Here is a 22,998-nt window from a genome sequence, read left to right as displayed (position 1 = left end):
AGAGAGTACGTTGGTAATCCTGAATTGTCATGATAGTATTGAGCAGTTGGAAGAGGTTGTTACTACTCTTCTCAACACCCTATTTTCTGCAGTATTATGTGTATGTGTGTAAGATTTATCCTACAGGGCAGAATATGTGGCACTATTTGTTGTTTGATCCCTTGCGATAGTAGCCAGATTCCACCATTATTTTATCATATTTGGTCTGTTTCTCCAAATAACAGTTTCTCGTCAGATGGCTGATGCCCTGGAAGCAGATATGTCTCCCGACCAGGCAGAAGTGTCAAAGGTCCATGCTCCTCAAGTATGCGTACTTTCATTTGGTTTCCTAATTTATTCATCTATTTATAATTAATTAATTCATCTATTAATCATTCATTTCCTATACTCATTGATTCACCCATTCCTTTAATATTGGTTCGGAAAGAAGAGCCAGATCAGCACCAATGATAAACTGTAATTATACACAAACATACATATATATTTCCAGCACACAGGTTGCTTTGTGCACACTTGACAAATGTTAACAAAGTAAAAGTCTATGAGTAGGAGCACCTGGGTCCCGTTTCATAAAACTTGTTATCAGTAACAACTGCTACGTTTCTATGACAAATTTGTTTTCAGCCAATCAGACACAAGGATTTCAGTAGCTTATAACAACTAAATCTTAACTTGTTATTGGTAACAGGTTTTACACTCTCTTATGATGAATAGACACCTGCAATGTAGCAACACATGGGTGGATTTATTCTGGACGTGGATAAGGATTTTATGTACTGTATAAGTTGTTATTTTCGTGGGGGTTTAATTTTCACGAATTTTGTCTATCACTGCTTGACCGCGAATTTAACAACATGTGAAAAGGTCACCATACGCCAGGCTACATGCACTTTAGATAATCCTTGGTTTTAAATTGTGAAAACATCTCGCGAAAATGTCTGCAACCTCCCCATTTGCGAAAATATCTGTAAATATCTGCAATATCTGAACTATTACTGCACATAATCTTTAAAATAACAGCTTATACACTATTCATATTTTTGCCTCTTCACAGTGAAGTTTTGTTGATAAAGGGAAGCCCAGCCATTTTTGACACACATATTATATGCGACAGATTGCACATTAATTTGACACTATGTATTGTCCGACAGGTCGCAAGCGAAGTGACAATAGAAGGTGGGGTCATGTCCGCCGGCCCACGCATCAAGCACGTCTGCCGTAGAGCCTCGGTCGCCCTTGGTTACTCCCCGGCCCGATATGAGGGGCGACCTCCAACCCCGAGGGACAGCCTGACACTGAGTGCGTTGCCTAGCAACGAGAGGAAACAGCTGTTTATGAGTGATGCATCTGGTAAGCTCTTCCGTCGTTGCATACTACTTCATTTAATCGCAAAATGTCTTGTAAGTCCACAGTATCTCTTGCTACAGACATGCTCTACAAATGTTTAACGTCTCTTGATATTTTGCCCCAATGAGAAAGCAACTTCCTTCAGTTCAGTTTACCAGTTGCCATAGTGACATTTCCTTTTTTTTTTCCACCATTTTTGTTGCTGTCAAATGAAATTCAAATCATGCAAACACATTTCTATGCGTGCTAGCTATTTTAGGGAACGTGATGTTTTGCAAAATCAGGACTATTTCGTCAGTGGTTTGATTATTCATTGCTCAACACAGTGATAGAAATCATAAATATTTTCCTTACCAGCCAGCAAAGTTGATGATCTCCAACCTTGATAGATGATAAACTTTTCATTTTTGTTATAGTAAGCGATGTGTATTTTAACATGTTAATTTCCTGAATATTATAGTACATCAAATGCTCTCTTCACTACATATTCTTTAATAATTCTAGAATAATGTTACATTCTGAAATTCTTTTAAAGAGTGTGAAATAGCTGGTGTTAAGAGAAGGTCACCGACAAAAAAAGTTCATAACTACAGTTTGCCAAGAGTATGCTTGATGGTCCAAAGAGTTAAAAGACAAATATTTAGAGAGATTTAACAATTTAACCATAGCTATTTCTCAAGACTGAATGTAAAATTGTTATCCTGCTTTGTGTTACGCAATTACAGCAGTATTCACTTTAATACCTTGCGGGATGCTCATAGTTTTAGTTTTCTTCTTTATCTAAATGTGCAGTTACGATGAATTTCTTTTTACATGACCTGATTGATGTGTCTTTCGTTGCTTGCTGTATGCGCACACAGATCACAACAGTGGCGCAGAGGACGGTAGCCCTGGCAGCCAGACCTCTCCCCGTCTCTCGGGTCGGCGACGAAAGTCGACCTTCAAGCGGCGCTCAATGGCAGACTTTGTCACCATGGACGGAGACGATTCAGACACCGTGTCTAGTCAGCCCAAACCCTCACCACACAAGAAGAAGATGAAGAAAAAGAAGAAGTTTGGCGCCGGAGTCGGCATGACCTCACTACTGGTCGACTCCTCGAACATCAAGCGTCGGACGAGATGTGGCAAGTGCTCGGCCTGCCTGCGAAAGAGCGACTGCAAGACTTGCACGAACTGCAAGTGAGTGATGGTGACTCTAATTCGCAAACACCTCCTATCAGACAGGGGTGGCTCTACCATTTGTAATCCTACATTTAGTAGTACGTCAATCCAGGGTGTTACATGTTGTTGGGGGGGGGGGGGTAGGTGATGAGTAACATTTTTTTATTAGCAGCAATGAGGGGTAATATTAAAATCGGAAAATTTTTTACCAGAATCCACCTTTGTCAGCTGTTGGATTTGGAAGGCCTACATCAGTTACTTTCACACGGTCGTTGTGAATATTCTTGTTGGGAGAATAACACCCTGAACTGAACATTGTGCAGAATCTTGAATCCAAAAGGTAATTTACATATGCAGAACAGAAATTACAGCAAGTAGATCATTACGTAAAAATCTGATTTAAACAACAACAAAAAAGAACGAATAGCTGGATTATGTGAGATATTTATACAAACATGGTTTTATACCTGATGAATATTGTTAACATATCACAATTCTCTAAGTAGATCATAAAGTTGTTGGGTCATTCGATGACCGATGCCCAAGACGTCCTGCATTTGACTGAGGCATAGTGCTCGAATGAATTTGTTATGATTCCGTCTGTGATATTATCTCGACAGGGACAAGCCTAAGTATGGTGGACCAGGAACCAAAAAGCAGTGCTGCATGTGAGTAACAAGGGAGGTGTCAAACTTGTTTCATTGTATCACAAACTTCTCGAGTGATGGCATATCACCAAACAGAATAAACGTTAATGAACTTTGAGATACAGTTTAAAAAAAGCGTAGTTTTTTACCAATTCATTTGCAGTTCAAAATTTATGTTTTTTTTTTGACAGACTGCAACTTATCAAGTTATGTATATGTATTCAAGATGTGTAGAGGTATCTCCTAAGGCAAGATGATTCGAAAGATATGTACCAAACTTAAGAGGCTACCTTCCCTAAGAAATTTAAGAGATTCATTACATTACGTCATTTTGATATTCATTTTGTGATTAGTTACCTCTATGGAGAGCAAGTAATGGTTATTCAGGACATTTTGATTGTGGGCTATGAGGCACATTGAAATTCATAATGAGTCTGAAATGCTCTATATTAAAAAAAAACTAATTATCATTATTGTGATTATTATGATATAGTTTGTGAACATTCATGCATAAATTGCGCCAGCCATTAATTCATTTTCACTGTCGGTGTGCACACTCTCTTATGTTGTGCCTGTAGTATCTTGAAGATATTCCCGTGTAGTCTTCTCTTAAAATGCAAACTATCAGACCGGTCATAGAACTAAAATTGCTGATTATGTTTGTCTACATCTGAATTTCTCTGTCACTCAAACGAAAAGAAAACACTGTCCATTCCTCACAGATATCGAAAGTGCAAGAACTTGCTGAAGATGAAGATGGAGCGTATGAAGGAGATGAGACAAAAAGGGACGAGCTCCCAATCGAAGAAACCAGGGCAAGGTAAACAGATTTTACTCATCCTTTGCTGGATCACGAAGATGTTGCCATTACTCTAATAAAATTATATGTTTTTGCAGCGAGTATTTTTCCACGCTCAGCCCGTGAGATGACTTTCGCATGTTTTTAATTCTATGAAATCAAGACATTCAAAAGTTGAAAAAAATGATGTGCAAAAATATTTGTGTGTTTTTGTTTTTGCGCTGGTTTCTGGATTACTCCACGAAAATGTCTACTTTTACAGTATGGAATGCATACGAGAACACGACGTCGACCTTAACCCTTTTACTCTCGTAAACTGGAAGATGTCTTTGCAGCTTTTTTTCCGTGTTCTCTCTCCTCTCCCTTCTATATTCGTCCTCTCCCTCTCTTGCTCTCCATCCTTTTCTCCCTTTATTCTGTCATGTAGTACAGTATCGCCAAAGACGCTTAACTAAGAAGACACGAAAGTGCGCACTAATCCTGTACAAAACAAATGGACAGCGCGCGGACCTCAAGTGTATTACGCACATCACCTGAGACGCGCTGTCTTGACACTTGATAAACAACAGCAGCGGCTTTAGGGACAGCGCGTCTCAGGTGATGTGTGTCTTTGCCTGAGACGCGCTGTCTTTGAAGATGTTGTTGTTTATCAAGCGCCTTTGATTGTGAGATCATGTTGTTGCCAAATTTTAGCTCCACGAAATAATCCTTATTACTTTAAAATCTCGTTCTTCAAAATAATCCCCTTAATCGATAAAAAGCTACGACTATAATTTTTTAATCTTTTTAAGATAATAAAGATACTACTACCTTTGGAAATGAATGATGTTCCTAGGTGTACTGAGTTTGTACTTAGCTCTCTTTTGTATCGTCATGTAGGGTAGCCATTTTGTGTCCATCCTTATCGCGCGCCTTCGTATCTTGTTATCTACTATCTTTGGTATCGCCCAGGAGTAATTATTGGGTTTCATGATATTTGCTCCTGCCACAATTGATTCCATGAAATATCTGCATGCTAAGCCAATCATAGAATACCTTCCCACAAACACAATTCTAATCCTAATCCCAAGTCCCTAGTCACATATAAACATGGATCCTCAAGGATCTACATGGTGATCCAGGGAGATCCGGGATAGTTTTGACCTTGATGGAGTGTGTCGACGAGTGTTGATATGACTGTACACACGGTATCAACACAGCAGCTACACGGATAAGGCCGGAAGAGCGCAGCGTCTACATGGACAAGCACGGCATCTACACAGATCAACACGGCAGCTACACGGCACCAACACGGACCATCCCGGATTGCTCTGCCAACACAGCAATCCCCGAATGACGCCAGATGTTTTTGACCTCCAAAAGTTGCCGTGTTGGCCTCCCGGATGTCCAAGGATGTCCAAGGCGTCAACACAGGTCCCTTCCCGGTTCACCCCGGATCAGATCCAGAGTGGTCTGGGGTGATCCGGGATGTCTATGTGTCTGGGTCATAACTGTCACATCAAACTACCAATGTAGTACTGTATACGCTATAATTTTCGCGTACATAAATTTTCGCGAATTGTCGCTGTCACACATTTTCGCGAGTGGTTAAATTCGCGATTGGGAGACCAGAGAAAATATGAAGTGGCAAAGAAAGTGTGAATTTTCAACTTACTAGCAAATAAGAATGATATACACTGCATGAAAAAGACTTGCCAAACTCTGCGAACTAGTAAGTTAGAATTCAACATTTTTGAAGTGGTTAAGTCCATCGCGCGAGATTTCTGACGAGTGGTCCCCTTGCGATAATGGATTGGCTCTCTACAGTATTCGTAAAGTAGACGTGGACGTGCGTAAACAAACTTAGCCAGTATGGTCTGTTCGGTAAGCCGTGACATGGTATACTAGTACTGAAATGTTCGTATCATCAAGGCAAGGGATTCATTTTGGAAGGTAATATTTTCGCGTGTTGTTAATTTCGCGAATAGCTCCCGACTCGCGAAATTCGCGAAAATAAAACCCCCGCGAAATATATAGCGTATACAGTATCTAAAACCTCACCACAACCCTAACCCTAACCCTACATAAAAAATGTAAGTCCTTGGAGAAAATGGGACTGGAGCAATTGTTGCAGGAGCAAATCTTGTGTCACCAAATATTGATGTAATTACATCTATATGTTAAAGAAATTTGAGATTTAGCTTGGGTTCAAGCAGTCTGTATGTCTGTATGATACCATTGCATGAATGGCTGCATACTATGTACCACATATGAGTAGAAAGTAGACCAAATGGATGTCAAAGTGTCATCGTAAGTCAATAGCCTGCGTCGGGCAAGGGTCAAGGGTCAACCAAAAGACAAAAACGAGTGCAATTGATTATGGATGTTCCCCTCGTCTCTTCCGTCCCAGGTGTCCCCAAACTGGGTGTCCCCAAATCGGGTGCCCCCAAACCAGCGGGGGCCAGAATCAAGAGGGCCGGTGGAGACTCTATGAGTGGGCCGCAGCTGGTCACGAAGTCCAAGCGTGGAGCACAAGCGGTGAGAAGAAATAAAGGGGTCCAGGAGGCGTATTTGTACCAAAAGGAGAAATGTAGCCCACGTAATATCAATGAAGTGAAGGAATGCAGCAATATTTAGTGGAACACAACAGTGAAAGCTTTACGAAAATCGAACAATCTGTTAAAAAGTTATACATTTTTACAGTCTCAGTGCTGCAATCACTGGATGAGAAGACTATGACAGTTTGTGACGTCATGTATGTGAGAATAAAGAAAATTCAACATATATTCACTTTTCTAGCATAATTAAAGAGCACTTGACGTGCCTCTTTCAGAATACAGGGGGAATAGTATTGCCCTAAACAAACGTGTATGTCAGTTACAAGTCAAGGGAATGTGTGCATTTCATATTTGTCTGGAATCATCCGTATATTTTCTGTTTATCATTTGATATCATAATCTGTAATAGTCTGACTTCTCATGCTGCAGTGGCTGCACCAAAACTTTCAACAACTCACAACTTTTCAACAGATTACCCAACTTTCCTCAACCTATGCTGATGTGTTCTCCAAATATTGCTCTATTCACTCAATCCACAAATATGTTGCATTCCTTTCCCCTGTAACGTGTCTCGGGGAAGAAAAGGGATTAATAGAGGGGAGGTCAGTGCTAGTAAAGTTGAGGGACTGAGATGTTATTGAAGAGAGTGATTACATAATACACCCTGAGTTCGCACTGGCCCCATGTTGAGGGGACATCTCTTTTATAACTGACCGTCCACACTGCCATCTTGACTGTCCCCGAGCTGCAGGGGAAGTGAGGGCTTGGGGAGAGCCCTGCCACTTGAAACCAGACTTTTCACATGCCCACATAGGATGAATACAGCCAGGCCCCATCACTTTCACTTTCCCCTCCAGACTTTGTCCCCCGGACTTGACTAGCCTCGCAGAAAGTGGGGGGGGGGGGGGGGGGGGGAAACAAGCCCCAGTGAGCATCCACAGTATGATTTTGGAGGGGAAAAGTCCTGATTTTGCATTTTTTCACCTTGACACATTGTACGTCCACCTGCAGGAGAATTGTAAAGTTATGTTCCAGCCCCCAGTTGATATCATGCTTGAAATGTGATGGTGTGTGGGCACATAAGACGGGACGTGAAACTAGAACTTGTTAACAATTACTTTGTGTCCTTCCCGTCTGCAGGATAAGACTGAGAAGGCAGAGGGGAGTTCAAACGTCCTGCGAACAATCAAATTTTCCAAGAAGATCCCTGGCAAGCATCTCATCAAGACAGATTTCAAAGTAAGTTTGTCTTTTGTTTGTGCACCCTGTATCCATGGGGTGTGGCTTGTTTCAGAGGAATGTATAGTTATTGGTGTTTTGTTTTGTTTGCTTTTTTAAGGAAGTTTTGTAAGGTACTTGAATCAGTCTTCCCGAGGTGAGTAAAGTGAAGAAAAGTGAAGAATTGCCGGACAAATCTGCTTTTTTAAGTGAGCAACTTTTGTTTTTGAAGCAGTTGGATATATACACATTCATGTATGTACAATGTAGCTGTGAAAAGACAAATTAAGATAATAGATGTATATGCTATTTATTGCATGAATTGTGTCATTGTGTGTAATTTTCGTAGTGTAACAGAAAATTTGTGTACACTGTGTATGTCTATGTTCCCTAGTGTACATTGTATCAACAAGCTTTCTGCAGACAGAATTGATCTGTGTACAGCTCAATATGCATTGCACTCTAGATGCCATGTTTTCATGTGAGTTCATTTATACTTTAGCAACTCTAAGATACAAGTATGCAGATGAGTGCATCACATTGTGACGCTGGTATGGAAAGCTGGTCAAGCTACTCTAGAGCCTGCACCGTAGCAGATGAATATATGGGAAAAGAAAGGAAAAGAAACATACCTGTCCATATCTCAAGAGTGATTTGTGGTACTGTATATTATGCCATATATTTTTTGAAAGGAGACATGAAAGACAATTTTACAAGTGGTTATTTTCAAGGAAACTGACCACAGTGACAGAAAGATAAGGAAGCATTCTCCATTTTCAAGAGAAAAGTCAGTGATTTCCCATCGAGATGACAATATACATACCATCATGGAAGACAGCATTTTCGTTAGTTGTACATTTTGTGAATGTTGGTAATTAACAATATCAAATGAAAAGTGCAATGAAATCTGTTGCATATACAGTATCTTCTCTCATTGTATTGCTTTCTGAGACTGTAATTATTGTGAACACCAGTCTCGTCACATGATCTGCAAAGCTTTAGTGTGATGTGTTTTTACCGTCTACCCTAGGACGACTACGACATGGACATTGCGTGGAAACGCGGGATGGCGATCATTTCTTCGGAGCCCATGGTGCCTCGCACTATATGCTACTTGTGCAGCAGCAGTGGGAAGCATGAGGTAAATCAGTTTTGTTGTGTGCGTGACTTGGTTCTAGTGGAAAATTGATTGTTAAAGATTGTGAATACAGCCAGATACACTGTTGTGTGGCCCAAAGTAGGATGGCTTGCTTTCAAAGCAGCGGTGAACATGTCAAGCAGGAAAAGTCGACCTAGATACCTTGATGGCAAAGTAGCATCTCAGAAAAAGTTAACAAAAGTAAATCAGTGCCTGAGAGGAGATCATCAAATTTTACCAAAAATCAGACATTCATGTGATGATACTTTCAGTGATATTCTTCTATACCGTATGTCCCAAAAAAAATTACAACGGGGCCCTACGCAATGATATCGATTTGCTTCAGTGGTCAAAGAGAAATGAGGAGTTTTGTAGAGGATGTCAGGAATCTCTTTTGTCCAAGTTCTGTCTATTGTTCACACACAAAATCATCGAAGTGCTTAACTTGGAAGAATCAGACTCATGACATGCTTTACTACAATCCCCATTTCTCTGTGACCACTTAACCAAATCGAATGGGGATTTCTTCAAAATAGAGCTAAGATGTTATATTTTAACACCCTGAAGTAGCATTGAAAAAAATAATCATATTGGATGTTATCAATGCGAAAATCTTATTGTAATTTTTGTGGGACATACTGCAGTATGTCCCTCAAAAATTACAATCGAATTTTCGAATTGATAACATCCAAAATGATCGACCTGTCTAAGTGCTACGTCGGGGCCTTAAAATATAACATCTTAGCTCTATTTTGCAGAAAACGTCATTCAATTTGGTTAAGCGGTCACAGAAAAATGTAGATTGTTGTAAAGCATGTCATGAGTCTAATTTTTCCAATTTTAGCAATTCAATGCTCTAGTGCGTGAATAAAAGACAGAGCTTGGACAAAAGAGATTCCCGACATCCTCTACAAAATTCCTCATTTCTCTTTGACCACTGAAGCAAATCGAATGGGGTTTTCTGTAAGATGTGGGCAATGAGTTATAGTTTCATGCCCTGAATTTTTATTTAGATCGATTCACCATTTTTAAAGATATCATTGCGGGGGGTCCCGTTGTAATTTTTTTTGGGACATACTGTATAGAGGCCTTACATTGCTTATCCAGTAAAGGTGTCCATTCTCCAGCGCATTGTGGCATTGTCCCTGTGCTTTGCAAAACCAGTTTCAACCAGAAAGATTAAGTACATGTGTACTTCCTTTACTTCCCTCTCTCTTGCAGCTCATATACTGCAATGTGTGCTGTGAGCCGTACCACGAATTCTGTCTGGAAGAGGAAGAGCGCCCTCTACCGGACGAGAAGGAGAACTGGTGCTGCCGTAACTGCCGCTTCTGTCACGTTTGCGACCATCAGGACAAGGTGCGTGGATTGCTATTTCCAATTCTATTTACATGATATTCACATGACTGACATGCTTTAGGTAGTCTCTTCCTGCTGTGTCACAGTGCACTCCCCTATAATGAACACGGTTATATCAAAATTCCTCTTGCGACAAAATCAAACTGCAGGTCGCAAAATCATCATCTATATACCTTTTTATACACTATGCTGTTTGGTTATAACAAAATTTCAATATTTATAACATTTAAAAAAAATCACCGGTCCCGGGGACTTCATGAAAACGAGAGTATAAAACTGTATGTCCGTATCCATCTATGCTCCTGTTTGGTAGTAGAAGTTGTAAAAGTTTGTACTGGGAAACTGCAATATAATGAGCTGGCCCCCAATGAGATATCGCTTTTAAGAAGGTGAATTTTGTAGTCCTGATTTTCCATGAATGCATTTAATTGGTCTCCTTTTTAGTATGTTTACAATGAGGTACTTGGTTCAATGAACTCAAATCAGTGGTCCTGGTAACCGGGTTATAATGAGGTTTCCCTGTATTCTGAGTGCAGGAACATAGAGAGCAGCTTTGGAAAGAGCTAATTTTCACTCCAGAAACTATCATTTCTACTCCCTTGTGTGTCATATTGGGCCAAGGTGGCACCGTGTAAATTGTCACCTTCAGTTGTAATCTGTAGGTCTATATATGACATAGTCTTATCACATGCTGATTGTTGTATTTGTTTTTTTCCTCTTGACACCTGCAGCTCTTGACTTGCCACAAATGCCACAGCAGCTATCACGCCGAATGCCTGGGACCAAACTATCCCACCAAACCATCCAAGAAGAGGAAAATCTGGGTGAGTGACACACCTTCTACTACATTTCAACTCCAGGCACCTTGTTCAGATCAGACTAGCAGGAGTGTGCAGATTACATGCCACACTTAAAATCTTGTAGAATGGCAGTCTACATGGCACACATATACTGTAGTCTTGGCCTCTTGGTAAAACCCTGACATTGTAGTCACTGCTGATTGGCTCTCAAAATGAAAAATCCACTCCATTGTCAATTTTTTGTTCGCTTGTTGTATGAAAAGAGCAAAGACAGATTAAACAATGAAAATGTCATCCAGACAAAAATGTAAGGGTTTGGGATGCCAGATTGGTACACACTGTCGTAGATCACTGATATATGTCGTAAAATGTCTCCAGTCGCTTTTAAGTGTAGAGTGCGGCCATGGCCTTGTGGAAGTACTCTGTGCAAGCTGACATGAAATTGAAGGCCCCTGCTATTTTTGTCTCTCCCCTTGTCGTAGGTCTGTTCTCGCTGCGTCAAGTGTAAGAGCTGCGGCGCCACCACTCCGGGCCCGGACTCCAAGTCTCAGTGGATGCACGACTTCTCCCACTGCCAGGAGTGTGGCAAGCTCTTCGAGAAAGGTGAACATCTGAAGCTCATCTACAGCCATAGAAGAAAAAAAAATTCAATAAAGCAAATCCACCAAGAAAACAATACAAACTGACAACAACAACAAGAAATACTGTAAAAGTGAAAAATTTCACATGTATACTTTTTCTTGCTCGGTCAGGTAAGGTGAGCTTCGTGCAGTTGTAATTTCGCGGAATCAAGTCATAAAATAACAGAAACATACCACAAGCAAAAATATTTTGCATGCTTTTATTTTCACAGTAGTTTCTGGTTGCACAAAATGTGCGAAAATGTACACTTTTACCGCACCTTAATTCAATATCACTCCATGTCTAAAGTAACTGTAAAGGTTGCATATCGCTTTTGATACTGTCATGAAATTTTGCATAGTTGAAGAATGTCTCCCAACATTCTGTATGTGATCTCACGGAAATACACCTCAGAGGATAAGAAAAAAAAAGAAATAGAAAAAATAACCCCATGTCACATGTGAATCTGCAACCATTTTGCACCGAAAATAGTGGCTGAAATTTTTTCAGGAGTCGCTGGAAATTTGTATTTTTGTTTCCCACTCGATCACAAAGAACTTTCCAGTTTCAGTATTTTGAGGAAAGGTTTGAATCACCTACCTCTACAATATTCCTACTTATGAAAGAAATCTGATTTTCAGGGTTGCGAAAGGGAAACACAGACTTTAATTAATAGAATGAAGTCAAACACGTGGAGACATATTCAGTGAACATCATAGTTTCCGTATTTTCCGACATCTGAAGATTATCTGTACGTGCTGTCATTTTTCGTCCAAAGTACATTTTTTCCCCTTGCCTGTCTCTCACTAATCCAGGGAACTACTGTCCGGTGTGCAAGAAGTGCTATGAGGACGACGACTTTGAGTCCAAAATGATGCAGTGTTCTGACTGCGACAGATGGGTCCATGCCAAATGCGAGAACCTGTCAGGTAGTTGGAGTAAAAAGCCTTACCAGTCATTGTAACTGGTTTTATTTTGAAATGCATCTCAGGGAGCAAATTCCCTTCTCATAGTTTAATAGTGATTGGAGTTGATTGACATATATTTTGAACAAATTGATGTACTATTCTATGTGTAGCAATTGCAAAAGAAACCTAAACAAACAAACAAATGTCACTTAGTGTAGCAGTCATACCAAAATGCATGGCAAAGTGTGATGCAATACCAGAAAAAAATATATTCCCAGTATTTCTGTAAATGCCTTGATCACAAAGTCTTCAGTACCACCACCCAAATATTCCAACAACAAAAAAAAAGAAAAAAAAAAATTTCGGCATTCATCTTCTTTGTCCCTCTCATTAAATGGACAACACTAGTCCATCTTGTAAGAAAAACAACAACAAAAACAAACAATGCCTCATCTCTGGTAACTTTATGGTAATGGGAACTGTGCAATTAATGTTAACCATCAGTTATTTCGTAGCATTGATTGACTATGACGCTGTGTTGCTGCGGTAGTTACCATTGATTGCAGACCTACCATTCCATTTTGAATGTTGTCGTAGTTATATGCAACAGGGACCCAGGTCTGTTTAAAAAAAACAACAAACAAACAAACAAAGAGAGCCACAACCTGTAATGACATAAAGTCTTCTGTCTATTCTTTGACAGATGACCAATACCGCATCCTGACTGAGCTGCCGGACTCGGTTCCGTACCTCTGCCCCATCTGCGGCCGCAACAGGCAGACTCGGTGGAAGCATGAGGTGAACGAGGAGCTCCACGCTGGTTTCCTCAACGTCCTGAATGCCCTCAACAACTGCAAGAGCGCCGGCCATCTCTTCTGGCCCAATAAAAAGGTTAGACGAAATACTCTCCGCCCCACCTACCATCTTCCACTTTTGTTATCAGTTGAATGAATGCCCCGTGGTGCCTTGTCGATTGCATGAAGTCTGCGGGTGGATAAACGCACTCAATAAGAATGAGTAATAACTCAAAACTTCCAAAACAGTCATTGCAGATTGTTAACAGTGATGATTTCCATAGCAGGCTGCAGAACAACACATTACTGCAAAGCAAGATGTTTTTGCAGGGTGGAATTTTTACAAATTGGAGTTGATGGCCTTTTTCCTGGCATGAAATTTTTAGGGAATTGCCACTGGCATTCAATACATGTAATGTAGACAGGAACTTTTGCATGCATTTTAATTTTGCGAATGTAGGCTCTCGGGAAATGCGCAAAATTTAGATGCACACAAACATTTTGGGTTTTACAGTACGCACATGTGTGATGGTCCACGGTCAAGCTGAAATGAAGTGTTGCAGAATTAGGAGGAGCTGTATGTGCATGTTTAAGCAGGAGCAGTCAAAGTCACTCAGTGTTTTATCTATCCCGCTGTCTCAATGTAGACCTCATCTCATCAGATCATATCACGCTCTCACTCTGTTCCATTTCTTGCAGTTCAAATACCTACGAAAAGTGCAGCCTGGCGACTCGAATAGATCGTCCCCGGCAACCACCCAGGACTCCCGTGACAATGCATCGTCACCGGCCCCAAGCGATGCGTCATCCTCACAGAGGGAGACCCCCACGCCGGACAGCTCCAGGGCCATGGAGACAGACGGCGCGGGATCGTCCACGCAGGACGACATCGAAGAGACGTACTCCTTCCGGAGGGGGCGGACTGTGAGGCGGGTGCTGAGGCGGCGGAGGCAGCAGAGAAGCAGCGCTGTCTCTGCGGAAACGGCAAGAAAGGATGATACTGGAGGTGAGGACACCGCAGCCTCAGAAGTTGAGTCCAGGCAACAGGAATCTGGTGAAGATGTGAGGAGGCTAGCAGCTGATGATGTTGGTGATACTGCAAAGGATCACGAAAGAATCCTAGGAGATTCTCTAGAAAGAATAAACGATAGAGACCAAGAAATTACAAGTGATGAGCTTGCAGTGAGAGGAGAAGGAGTTGCAAGAGAAATGGCTGAGCTGTCAAGGCGAGGAGGTTCTAAAGGTGATTCTTCGGAAATGTGCTCAAAAGAGACTGCATTGTCCCTCGACGAAAGCATGGACATTACAGAAGGAAGTGCAATACCCTCAGCAGTTGATGACCAGAGTAGAGAGAGCTCAGTGAAATCAGAGGTTGGACCGGATGATGCATTAAGGACTCCTGTAGTGTTGGATGTTGATCGTTCTTCCACTGTGCGGTCAACAAGCCCTGTGTCCAAACCTCATGATTCTTGCAGTAGTACAGTACCCATTGGAGAGGGTTGTGACACCAAGGCGAGTCCATGTAATGAGAGAACTCCTGAGCAATACTTGTCTTCCAATCTTGCCTCTGACAGTGAAATCATTTCAGCTGAAGAAGCCATTCCATGTGCAACCAGTGAGAACAGTGAATCTAGGGCAACCAAAGACAATGTGCTGGCCATTACTGTCGGTCATTTATCAAGTACAGCGAAAGTCCTGACAACCAGTACGGAGCCTGCTTCAGAGAGTGACCAAAGTGCCTGTGCCCCCGTTGCTGAGGGAGAAAGCGGTCAGCTGAACGATATAGACACTCTCTCGAGTGTTACCCAAGACAGTACTGTGGCAGCAAGCGGGGAAAATCAGGAAATTGCTTTGAGTGCACTTCACAAGAAACCCCCATCTCCGAATCGCTGCGAGGACAGAAGTGCAGGAGCCGACGTTGGCAGCGACGTCGACTCTGCCGCAGAAGAAATGGACATCCACCTCGCTGGCGAAGACGGCGCAGAAGTGAAGATGGAAGTGGATAGCGACAGAGAGTGCGCTCCAGCCTTGGAATCAGAGGGGGCTGTGGCTGACGAATCTCACAGAGCAGCTCTGTTGACGACAGACCACTCTGAGTCCAGCGTGAAACCAACACACTCGTCATTTCTGCAGGGGGGAAAAGCCACACCTGACACTGCAATTGCAACAACAGCCGAACCCGGCACAAAGACCGAGTCTCCCTTCTCGGGTGACCGCGCCACAGGGCAGGATGATACAGTCCCTGAAGCAATAACGGTAGTCGTGGATGCCAGCTCTGCGGATGAGAGAGCAATGGTTCCCCTGCTGCAGGTTGCTAAGACATCCGACGCTGACGTCAAGAAGAAAGATGACGATGATGCCAAGAGACCTAGCAGCCTTCAGCAAGTAAAGGCAAAGATAATGGCTGGCCACTACTTTGGTGTGGTATGTGCATTTCCTGAACTTTCTCCTTGTATCTTGTGAGCATGATTCATGAGATCTTGGTATGAAATGATCACAAAAATGTTATGATATCATGGAACCCATGGGAATTTGTTGAAGGAAACCAGATTTCTGCATTTTCTATTGTAAACGCTGGCTTTCATAGCCCAGTAGCACTTACCAACTCTTGGTGCAAGTTACTGACAGGCTTGCATGCACACTGCTAAAGTTTGCAATTGTGACATCAGTGAGTATGATTATGGCAAGCCAGCTGAATGAACAAAGTCACGTACTTGAGCAATGCTATCTCTGAGCAGTTGCTGGTCATGAGTAAAAACTTAAGTTAGGCAAAATGAAAGACTGGTCACATGACTTCTGTCAGCCAATCATTCGATTAGTATCCATGTCACCGTCTTATGATATACATCTGTATGATACTCAAAACTGTGATGCATACCAAATATTGTTTTAATCTCCCCAGGATGAGTTTTGCCAGGACTGCATGGCCATCTTCCAAACCGCCGTCGACAAGGAGACGGAACAGACGCCCGGCCTGCGGCGCTCCAACTCAGTGGCGAGGGGGGTGTTTGTCAAAATCATGGTGCAGATGTTCCCCTGGTTTGATGTGGAGGGCTCCCCCATGTGGAAGAAGGAGGAGAGGTATCCAGAGTGAGTTTGCCGTGCTAACAAGTTGTTGTCTGACATTGAGACTAAAACATACAGTCCAACCTCTCCTATCCGGGGGTCTCCCTTTATCAGGATTCCTCTATTATCCAGATGCGATTTCAGCGTGATTTTTATTTCAATGTTATAATTACGGGGAGAAAGAAGATTTCAAACTCAAGCAAAATTCTTGCACAAACTCACGTGAAATACTTGTACATATTATTCTCATCATAGTTAACATACTTTTACATCTAATTTTCATGTAAATAACATGCATTCAGACATTCACCACCCCAGATCACCGCAAGAACTTGAACAGAAAACTTTTCATTATATGAGGGCCCTGTACAGGCGATTGTTCTTCAGCAGCTGTGTGTGTTAAACATTGATCTTCCATATCCGCCCAAATCCCTTATCCGGATTAGCACTTGTCCCGACATGTCCGGATAGGAGAGGTCTGACTGTAACTTTGTATCTATCTTTGCTACAATGATGATAATGCTTCCAAATCAAATATATTTATCTATCAATCAATGAGGGGAGAGAAAAGAATGTTTAAGATGGTGAAGAGAACTTGAAAACCAATTCTATTATTCAGATAACACCTGTCTTCAATGCCAACATCATGTATGTTGACTCGTTGTGGTGTGCCCTTTGTGGCTATTTTCCCTTAACAATGACTCTTCCTGCATTAATAGACATTTTACTTTAAAAGCTCCTGCAGTCCAAATGTATGTTGACCTCTATTGATGCCTTTTGGTCTGTACTTAACCAAGTCACTAAATTCTTCATGAAAATATTCATCATATATCTTCAGACATTCTATCTTTCTTTCTTTCTTTTTTGCACCCTGTTTAAACCTAGATTAAAAAGAAGGTCCTCCTGATCATCATTAGTCATATTGCTGTGTTACATCATTGTCCTGTAACACTTGAGCTGAACAGTAGACATGACACAGTCATGTGCTTTACTAATACCATTTATTGCTATTACTACCTGCACTTGCTCACAACAGCATCACATTTTTTTTTTTAATGCAAATAAGAATTAATTCTGACAAGACTTTGACATAGCAATAAAGGAGAGGAAACAATATTTTTGCTGTAGTTATGTCACATTTCTATTACTTGTTACTCAGAGTAATGGTACATGGAATAGATACGAGTTGGAATGCCAAATAGACAATGTACACATGTATTTGGTCATTGCATATGCTTTTAGGAAGAAACATGAACATCATATGTATCCATCTAGGACAGGCAAGTTTGCTTTGCTGAGCTGTTCTTTGGCCATCTTCACACTTCTTTACTCTAGATCTCCTTCAACTTTCACCGCTCACTACATCAGGTATCTTTCAATTACCTCCAATTTAGAATTGCTTTGTGTTATATATATTTTTAAGGGCTTTTCATCCTATTAGGTTACATTGTCTCCGGGAGTATCCATTCGAAGACCTTTTATGGGAAGTCATTGAATATGTCATAAATGTGTCTTGGCAGAACTGCATTGTACTGTATGGCCCAACAAATTTTGAGTAATTAGAGTACAAACAGTGCTTAATTCTCTAATTTTAGCTCCCTTCGTTTGTTTCCCCCTCCTGCCCTCTCACTATTATGTTCCTTGTTTTATACCCATCTCCCTGTCTCGGAATTTATCCATATATTTCTCCTGTTATCCATCTATTTCTCTTTTTATCCATATATTTCTCTTTTCATCCATATATTTCTCTTTTCATCCATATATTTCTCCTTTCATCCATATATTTCTCCTTTTATCCATATATTTCTCCTTTTATCCATATATTTCTCCTTTTATCCATATATCTCTTCTTTTATCCATTTCATATATATTTCTCCAATTCATCCATATATTTCTCCTTTTATCCATATATCTCTTCTTTTATCCATTTCATATATATTTCTCCAATTCATCCATATATTTCTCCTTTTATCCATTTTATATGTTTTTCCTTTTATCCTTATATTTCTCTCCTCTTCTCACCTGTTGACCTCCCTGTAGGGGTATGCTTCCCGAGGCCGTCCAGCCTCCCCACATGGACCATGAGTACGCCCAGTGGAGACACCGCGCCCTGCAACCATCAGTCACCGCCCAGCCGTCCCCGTTCAAGAAGCTACCGACGCCCAGGAGGAGGCACTCCATCATCGGTGAGGAGGGGGTCGTTGCCGTAGTAACAGATGATGTTGGGAAGGGATTTCATTTATTGATAGTTTTTATTGTCATATTATGGGATTTTGAAATATGACAAGAAGTGAGAGGAATAGCAGTTGCCATGAATTCACTTGTGAAGGACCACAGTTAGAAGAGTTACTATAAGTATTACTGAGCGATACTGCTGTGAAAAATAATTTGATGCATCTCCATAGGTAGTAATCAGCCCTTCATTTCATGTGTTTTATGGGCATTGATTATTTAGGAATACACGGTCAATAACTGATAAACCCTTGTATAGTGTCATATCACACACCAACTCCTTCAGCAACACTAACACTCGACACTAACATTTTGTCAGGTGGCCCAGTCGGACCACTAAAATCTCTAAATCTGAAATTTTGGATGCCCGAAAAAAGAGATGTAGTGGTCCAATATAAAAGCAAAAATAACAATACATTTTGAGACTCAGTTGCCAGTCTGGCCACCAAAAAGATACACCTGAACAATTTGTTAGCCTGACACCAATTTTTAGTGCCCATGGACCACCATTTGCATAGATGCTGATATCACTTCCTCTGTTTTGCAAGCAGGAGTGGACATGCATTGGTGTTGGACCTCTTTCTCTGCCAGAGTTCAAACCAATAGCATAATTGTTCCAAGTACATAATTAAAGTATAGCATTTTTCATTTTTAGATTGATAGGTTCTTTTACAGTAAACTTTTATCTCTTGCTGATTACTGAGTATGTCACTTCTTGCCTCATCTGCCATCTCTCCTATAGGAGGTAAGAGGTCAAATGAGGATGACCCTTTGACCTCTCCTGACAACATCTCAGACCCCCGCCGTTGCTGCCTCTGTGGCCAGATGGGTGACGATGACCCAAACAATGCTGGAAGGCTTCTCTACTGTGGACAGGTAGACCTTTTATGTTTGTTGGATGTTCATTCCCGTTAGGGTCTCCAGATCAAAATAAAGTTGAAATTTTATGTAACAGGGTTGCAGATGATAAAGAGTAAAAGGAATGGCTTAGTACTACATTCTGATTGGCATTGCATTGTGATTTGTTTTATGTAGCCACTTAGGAAGTGATGAATGCATATAAGCGAGTGGGCCCCTCACTTGGACTTTATTGCAGTAAGGATAAAGTTCCTGGACCATGGGCACAGCCGCTGCAGTTAGACTGACTGGAACTCCAGATCTCATGGCTGTCAGTGTATGGTCTCTTTTATGTAGAGCCACAACAACTACTAGTATGCACAGCTGTATTCCTATATGTCGACCCCTTTTGCAGTAATTTCTTCTGCCCTATAGTCCCATGTGCCTCTATCCATTTTAGTGAGTACTGTACATAACTTCAGCCAAGGTTTTGTAAATTCACTTTGAACCTCAACAGGAGCCAGAATATAGTATGGAAGTTAGCAATTCATAATAGAGATATTCTCATCCTAGTCTCTCAGTAAAGGAGTCACAATTTGAAAACTTATCTTTGATCTTTGTGTTCCTGTAGGATGAGTGGATTCACATCAACTGTGCTCTGTGGTCGGCAGAAGTGTTTGAAGAAGTCGACGGCTCCCTCATCAACGTCCATGCGGCGATATCCAGAGGTCGCATGATGGTGAGTGTGCCACGAAGACCATGTGAGGGGGTGCATTAGAGTGCTCTAAAACGAACCAAAGCAAACTGAACCAAAGCGTACCATACTGAACTGTGCTAGATTTGGAGCGTTCGAGCGCTCTGTTGAGAAAGCATACCTCATTAGTTACTTTTAGCAGAAGGCCATGCATTTTGTGGCGAAAGGGTCATTCATCTGGTGCGCTTGTACTACTTACAGCTTTCCCAAGCAAAGAGAATGAACTCTCTGCATTATGACGTATGTGCATGTTACATGCATTCTTCACTTTTGGTACCCTTTTGGAGCACATCAGGAAGTGGTCTGGGTTCGGTTCGGTACAGTTCAATTTGGGAGCATTTGAGCGCTCCTCTGTTGCAGGTACAGTATGGTATATTTGGCTTTAGGAGAGCATTCGAGTACCCATAGATTTATTGTGTCTGTGAGTCTGGATGATTACCTGAAAGAGACTGCTGCTCTGCCTTGAATTACGTGCACTTGCAGAAGAGCCGAGTCTTCCTGATTTTCCAGGAGGCTGTGTGAAAACTTCAATGTCTCCTCAAGTTGAGATCAGAGATCATCAAAAGCATTTACCTGATTTAGAGATCATTTTTGCCTAGTGAGCTGCATGTAATACACAAACGGATCTTCCTGATAGCTCTTTGGAATCTCTCTAATTTTGATATGTGAATGTTGGCAGGGGTCATTTCACGAAGCGTTTTGGCCAGCAACTGTGTCAGACAAGTTTGTACTCAGCCACTCCGATGCAAGGATTTCAGTCGCTTATAAAAGCTTGGGTTAAAAAAAAAAAATCGTACAAAACGCTTCAGGAAATGCCCCTGTGGTGTTGTGATTGTCCTCTTGGTCCTCTGATGGGAATATTACCTTTTTGTTGCATTATTTGTGCACTGTTTTTAGCCAAAAATACCGCAGGTTTCATGAAAAAGACCCCCCCCCCCCCCCCCCCAAAAAAAAAAAAAAGAAAAAAAAAAGAAAAGAGAATTATTACTACAAGTACTACTACTACTACCATACATGAATATTGTAGGAAAGGTAAAAGTACAGATTTTTTTCACCAAAAATACACCTTTTTAGCCCTCAGAATACAGCACTGCTGTTTATGGGGTTGGCATTCCCTATAAAGCTGTTCTAAAATCCTATGCTTTACCATGAGCTACAGTACAGATGTGGTGTTCAAATAATTCATTGTCATCACACGCTGCTTTTATAATCAGATGGGGTATTCCCCATCTTTCTCTCACTGGCTATCGTGCATTTGTATAAACTGCTCAAACATATTCACATCTCCCCAGCGATGCGAGGTGTGCAGCAACCTAGGGGCCACCGTGGGCTGCTGCAGTAGGGGCTGTCCCGCCAACTTCCACTTCATGTGTGCCAGGTCCAGGAGTGCCGTGTTCCAGGAGGACAAGAAGGTCTACTGCTTCACCCACTCGGACAAAGTGGACAAGGAGGTGAGTTCTTCTCGACAACGCCCCGTTTCTTGGAGAACGGGACCGTTCTCCATGCAAGTCTGTCTGATTGTGATGACTTCTAAGAGATTACCCTGGTTTTTTTCACATAAACAGTTTTCAGGAGATGTGTGACAGATATTTGTGGTAATAGGCTTACTTGCAAGGTTTTGAGGCCTGATAGGAAGCAGATATGAGTAGTACAGTCACACCTTTTGGACTTCTCTATCTTCCGGATGAGTTCAGATAGTGAAGACACACAAAAAGAGAGTGATTTGAAATTCAGATAGAACTCCTGCAAAACTCACCTGATGCATCTGTAATATTCCTAACAGAAACATGTTACAGATTTTACTTCAAGATGTTTCAATTACTGTAAAAATCAGACTATGATTCTAATAGGTAGAATAGATTACAACACTGTTATGGTATACGCTACCTACCTTTACGAAGCTATCACTAGGTGGGCAGCTCCATTTACATGTACACCGTTTCTCCTATATGCATCCAAATCGCCAGTACGGATAGAGAACAGAATTTGGACTGTGTGTAAAAAAGGCATATCTGTGAAAGTTGTGATGTTGGCTATGTCTAGTTATTAAGATGTGGATGATAGACAATAAATGACTATTGTAAACCTCACACTGACTCTGACTTTGATCAACAGATAATGGGACCGGAGAGCTTTGGAGTGCTGCGTCGTGTCTGTGTCAGCCTGGACAATATGAAGCCAAACCGGACATTCGCCGCAGGGCTAGAGGCTAAGAACATCAATGTGATGATCGGGTCCTGGACTCTGGAATCGCTGGGCCAACTTGCCATGCTCTCAGATCAAGCGAATGGACTCTTCCCCATTAGCTTCTCGTAAGTTATACTCCCATTAGCTTTATTTTGCATATGATGATAATAGTCACCATTATATTTCATTTCCTTTAGCTATTACCATACACAAGAGTCTTATTGATTTGTTTTATCATATTATTTGAGTGCTGGTACTTCTACACATAGAATATAGTTGGTATGAATATTGGAAAATATGAGCAAAGTTCAGTAGCAATTCTTGATTGTTTTCTAACAGTGGTGTATGTGTATAGTTAATAAAAAGAATTAGGTATCATGTTTTTTTGCGTTTGTTGTTGTTGTCATGGTCGGTGATAGCTGTATTGCATTTTTTCATTTTATAGTACTTTGATAAACTCAGTTCGCATGTGATTAGTTATGATGGTAGATGGTTTCCAGGGAATGCCCTGATGAATGAATAACTGCCTTGCTTAAAAACTGTCTCTTGCTGCCACATTTTTTAGACCTTTGATTCTAGTTGCTTAAAACATT

General features: G+C 41.3%; 1 protein-coding gene across 1 annotated transcript in view; it reads left to right on the top strand.

Moving 5' to 3' along the window:
* LOC139711191 (uncharacterized) overlaps positions 1 to 22,998 on the top strand; it is a 49,922-nt gene that overhangs the window by 10,461 nt on the left and 16,463 nt on the right. The window contains exons 3-22 of the mRNA XM_071623106.1: positions 225 to 304; positions 1,152 to 1,350; positions 2,208 to 2,526; positions 3,129 to 3,176; positions 3,878 to 3,975; positions 6,344 to 6,471; positions 7,632 to 7,730; positions 8,740 to 8,850; positions 10,069 to 10,206; positions 10,938 to 11,030; positions 11,489 to 11,609; positions 12,443 to 12,556; positions 13,239 to 13,426; positions 14,029 to 15,753; positions 16,232 to 16,419; positions 18,436 to 18,581; positions 19,370 to 19,503; positions 20,096 to 20,203; positions 21,511 to 21,669; positions 22,334 to 22,530. Of these exons, the coding sequence (XP_071479207.1) occupies positions 225 to 304; positions 1,152 to 1,350; positions 2,208 to 2,526; positions 3,129 to 3,176; positions 3,878 to 3,975; positions 6,344 to 6,471; positions 7,632 to 7,730; positions 8,740 to 8,850; positions 10,069 to 10,206; positions 10,938 to 11,030; positions 11,489 to 11,609; positions 12,443 to 12,556; positions 13,239 to 13,426; positions 14,029 to 15,753; positions 16,232 to 16,419; positions 18,436 to 18,581; positions 19,370 to 19,503; positions 20,096 to 20,203; positions 21,511 to 21,669; positions 22,334 to 22,530 (4,393 nt within the window). The remainder of the gene's footprint in view (positions 1 to 224; positions 305 to 1,151; positions 1,351 to 2,207; positions 2,527 to 3,128; positions 3,177 to 3,877; positions 3,976 to 6,343; positions 6,472 to 7,631; positions 7,731 to 8,739; positions 8,851 to 10,068; positions 10,207 to 10,937; positions 11,031 to 11,488; positions 11,610 to 12,442; positions 12,557 to 13,238; positions 13,427 to 14,028; positions 15,754 to 16,231; positions 16,420 to 18,435; positions 18,582 to 19,369; positions 19,504 to 20,095; positions 20,204 to 21,510; positions 21,670 to 22,333; positions 22,531 to 22,998) is intronic.

Source organism: Diadema antillarum, unplaced genomic scaffold (assembly GCF_040938485.1).
Source record: "Diadema antillarum isolate AM-2024a unplaced genomic scaffold, OU_Dant_1.0 seq00001622_RagTag, whole genome shotgun sequence".
NCBI classification, from domain to species: domain Eukaryota; kingdom Metazoa; phylum Echinodermata; class Echinoidea; order Diadematoida; family Diadematidae; genus Diadema; species Diadema antillarum.
The sequence above is the reverse complement of the archived record's forward strand: the minus strand, read 5'-3'. Positions and strand labels throughout refer to the sequence as shown.